At 36.1% G+C, this 5,000-nt stretch overlaps 1 protein-coding gene across 1 annotated transcript in view; it reads right to left on the minus strand.

Moving 5' to 3' along the window:
- Positions 1 to 1,696, minus strand: part of LOC119580541 (G-protein coupled receptor GRL101-like) — a 34,239-nt gene extending 32,543 nt beyond the window's left edge. Inside the window, exon 1 of the mRNA XM_037928659.1 lies at positions 1,631 to 1,696. Coding sequence (XP_037784587.1) covers positions 1,631 to 1,674 — 44 coding nt within the window. The 5' untranslated portion in view covers positions 1,675 to 1,696. The remainder of the gene's footprint in view (positions 1 to 1,630) is intronic.
- Positions 1,697 to 5,000: the final 3,304 nt, after the last annotated feature.

The raw sequence follows: 5,000 nt of genomic DNA on the forward strand, positions 1-5,000 counted from the left end.
GAGAGAGAGAGAGAGAGAGAGAGAGAGAGAGAGAGAGAGAGAGAGAGAGAGAGAGAGAGAGAGAGAGAGAGTGAGTGAGTGAGAGAGAGAGAGAGAGAGAGACGGCAGACAGATAGCGACAGACAGACAAACCGACAGAAACGGCCAAAGAGACAGAAAAAAGAAGAAAAAATAGAACAGAGACACACCCACTGTCAGCATCCGACCGTAAACTGACAGACCAACTAACATTCGGCTCCTCTTTATCTAGATAAAAAATCCTCAACTTTCCAAACTGTTTCGTGGAATAAATAGCTCCTCCCAACGTTGGATGTCTGCTTATCTCACTCTTGTATCTACTGTAGTTTAATATGCACCTACACGCAAAAATCTGCATTATGAGATTTGAATATATCACAGTCTGCAGAAAAGGTATGAATAAAAATTGAATTTTTTACCATACAATATATGTGGCCGATTTTCACTTCATCGGATATACAACAAACATGTATTTAAGACGAAAATAAAAGAAAACAGATCAAAATACACCTCTTGCACCGTGAAGATTTTCATTCATTTTCATCCATTCATTCACACCCATTGTACATTTGTCTTAATTATTTTACAGTCCTTCCCCCCATCCCTTCTCGTTGTTGGGGGGGAGGGGGAGGCTAAGGCATAGGAGACGGGGATTGAAGCCCAATGTAGGGGATAAGCCCTGCCATCGACTCATCTAATTATGCATTTTTTCTTCTTCTCCTTTCCTCTTCCTTCTCTTCTTTATCCCCCTCTTCTGTCCACTCATCCTAATCGTTAACTCAGTTTTACTTTTTTCAACACAATGCTTTATCATAGTGCTATATGATCTTTGATGTTTAGTGTATTAATTTTTTTAAATCATTACTCATTACAGCTGCTTCTTGAATTACTACACTCTCACCCGAACTTGGCTAAATATAGAATCCTCTTTTTATTTAGTCATTTCAATGATAATTAATTTAATCTAACAATCTTAAGAGCAAAATACCAAATCACATTACAGCTCAATGCAATTGGTTACGCTTTATCTTATATCTCATATATCATTCTGTTTTATTTATATATAGAATGAAATTGCATGCACACGCCCACAGCACTCCCACGTCAATTGCACATAGTCACCATCTGCTAAATTTGGCCGGAAACCCTTTCCCATTATCAAGGAGATTGGTTCCCGTGCAACTTCTGTGTTGCTATCAAGTTGTTCGCACAATACTATTATCTGATTGGTGTCAGATGCTAATTGCGTTTCTAAATATGATCCCAAAGAGTTTTAGCTAAAAAGAGAGAAAAAAAATAGAAAGAAAGAAAAGATGAAGAAGAAGAAGAAAAATAAGAAAAATGTTTTTAAATATTTATATTGATGGAATACCTTAAAATGCATAAATCCTTAAATATGAATGATATTAATGCATAAACACATAAAAAATATTAACATTAAGAAACACGACGATAATAAGACCAAAAAAAAAAAAAAAAAAAAAAATACGTGGAAATTTTTTTTTATAAAAGTAACAAATCAGTCGATTTCGATTAGACTAATGAGAGAAAGAAAAAAAAGATTTCTGAAAGCAAAAACAGAGAACGTAGTCGAAACAGACGCCAGACTCACAGATGGTCGAGTTTCAGAAGGCCCGAGAAGAGTCTGCGGCCCATAACTGCAACTTGGTTCCGCCTCACGTCTCTGAAAAAGGGGTGGGGGGTGGGGGGAGGGGGGAGGGGATGCGAGCTTATTTTAGTTTGGTGTGTTTGTTTGTTTTGTTTATTTATTTATTTTGATTTTTTTTTCTTTTTTTTTCGATGTCTTTAGTGTTTTTTTTTTCTCTATATATATATCTGTTTATTTATTTATTTTTGTTTTATCTTTTGTTCTCTTTTGCTCTCTCTCTCTTTTCCGTTTTCTTCTTTCTCTCTGTCTCTCTCTCTCTCCCTCACTTCCCTTCCTGACTCCCTCCCTCCCTCCCTCTCTCCCTCTCCCTCCCTCCCCCTCCCCTCTCCCTCTCCCTCTCTCTTTCTTCTCCTCCCTCCCTCCCTCCCTCCCTCCCTCCCTTCCCTCCTCCCTCCCTCTCTTCCTCTCTCTCTTCTCTTTCCATTTGCCTATCCTTTCATTCATTCACTCCTAATCCCACCTCCCTTTCCCTTAACTCACATCTTACCCATAATCCTTTATCCTCATCCTCCCTTAACCCTAAGCGTTCTCTCATCCTTCTTCTCTCCCAGTCCACACATACTTATACCACTTATACATAACACGCTAGATTACTTAGGTTACTTACAAGGAGAGGAGGCTAGAAAGGCCACTAAACGTCCCATCTTGTAAGTGTGAGAGATGGTTGTATGAAAGGTTGCTGTGTATGGTGGGGTATGGTGGGGGTATGGTGGGGTATGGTGAGGGAATGGGGAGAGGGGTAGAGAGGGGAGAGGAGGAACGAATATATTAGAATGGTTTGAATTTCCTCAAGAATTGTATATTTGCATAAAAAAGCTCAGGTGGTAAATACATGAATATAAGCAGACGAATACACGAATTAATACACACACACACACACACACACACACACACACACACACACACACACACACACACACACACACACACACACACACACACACACACACACACACACACACCAAGATCTTCCTCTGTCCACATACACACCCGCGCATGATCAACACTTACACTCAATGTATATACTTGTATCTATGAGCTTATTATTGAATCTCAGACATGTAAGCCGATATCTGTTGGTGATTTTTACATCAAGCTTCTATGATATCATTACGTAAGGTGTATACACATAATCATAACAAAGAGATAACAAAAATAAGAACAATATCTATTATGGTTATGAAAAAAAAATATATATATACATATATATGTATATATATATATATATATATATATATATATATATATATATATATATATATATATATACATACATGCATATATATATATATATATATATATATATATATATATATATATATATATATATATATATATATATATATATATATACACACACACACACACACACACATACTTTGTTGTATTGAATCCATGTGTGTGTGTGTGTGTGTGTGTGTGTGTGTGTGTGTGTGTGTGTGTGTGTGTGCATGTATGTATATGTATATGTATATATATATATATATATATATATATATATATATATATATATATATATATATATATATATATGTGTGTGTGTGTGTGTGTGTGTGTGTGTGTGTGTGTGTGTGTGTGTGTGTGTGTGTGTGTGTGTGTGTGTGTGTGTGTGTGTGTGTGTGTGTGTGTGTGTGTGTGTGTGTGTGTGTGTGTGTATGTGTATACACATAATGTGTATATATACAGTTGTATATACACATTCACACATATATATACAACCATTATACACATATATACATATATATAAGCACCCATAGGCACGTGGTACACATACACAGCAAACCACACGCGTTGTGTCACGGGTATGATGGGAAGCGCGGTTAGCCAGTGAACGGCGAGTCAACAGCGCGCCATAAGCTGGAGGATTCCACTCGCGATAGAGGTTTTTGCGACCAAGGGATTTCCCCGGTTTGAGAGAACAGCATTTGTCTCTATATAACTTGTATTGTTTGGAATGGTATGGATAAAAAATGCATACGCTACATTTCCCTATAGTAACACTATTCAGTAACATGTCAATGTTACGTTTCTATGTCAGTTCTGCTCAGCCTATTCAAGGACCCGATTTCAGTCACTGCCAAGTTCATTGTACTTTTACCTTCTTTCAATGACGATTTTAGTGAGCTGTGTGTTTTTTTTTTAACTTTTATCCATTATTTAACCGTATTTTATTGTTTTTACATGTTCTATATCTGTGTTTATTTCTACTTTTACGGCTTCTATTGCTTTTACTTCTGCTTTTAGTCTCAGCTTTTATTGAATCCTTTCCTTTTACGATTTCAGTCAAGTTTAGTACCGTTCTAACTACTGCTTACTTGTTATCGTTTTATATACTCGCTTTTACTTTTGCTTTTACGCAACCTTTGTCTTTTACGATTTCAATTAAGATTTTAGTGCTGTTTTAACTATTGCTTACCTGTCATCGTGCTTTAGTGTGTTTTATTTCTGCCTGTGCTTCTGCTACTACTGCTTCTACTTCTACTACTGTTCTTAACTTCTTGCTTATCATTCATTTTGTTATTTTTACGACTCTAATTGTTGTAAAGCACTCCCAGTCAATAGTATCTGTGGAAGCAATAGTTGATCTATTTCCCCTTTTTTTCCCTTCATACTTGGTCCCTAAGCCTCACAGGAGTATTCCGGGCTCCTCCTCCACGGACATTATCTGGCCTTAAGCTGGGTTTGAACCTTACAATATATATATAATATATATATAATATATATAATATCTATATCATATATATATAATATCTATATCATATATATATAATATATATAATATCTATATCATATAGGCCGCGGTGGCCGAGTGGTTAGAGCATCGGACTCAAGACTGTCACGACGGCAATCTGAGTTCGAGGGTTCGAGTCACCGACTGCCGCGTTGTTCCCTTGGGCAAGGAACTTCACCTCGATTGCCTGCCTAGCCACTGGGTGGCCAAGCCAGCTCAAGTCAGTGCCGGGTAAATGAGATAGTGACTCGATAAAAACACCGGGCGGAAGGCAACGGCAAACCACCGCTCTAAATTGCCAAGAAAATCATGGAAAATCCATGATCGCCAACGTCCTTGTAGGACAGGGCACTTGAAAAAAAAAAAATCTATATCATATATATATATATAATATATATTATATATATAATATACATATGTAATATATATCATACATATATAATATATATCATATATATATCATATATATGTATGTATATATATATATATATATATATATATATATATATATATATATATATATATATATATATATATATATATATATATATATATATATATATGACTGCCGCGATGGTCCAG

Source organism: Penaeus monodon, chromosome 14 (assembly GCF_015228065.2).
Source record: "Penaeus monodon isolate SGIC_2016 chromosome 14, NSTDA_Pmon_1, whole genome shotgun sequence".
NCBI lineage: Eukaryota > Metazoa > Arthropoda > Malacostraca > Decapoda > Penaeidae > Penaeus > Penaeus monodon.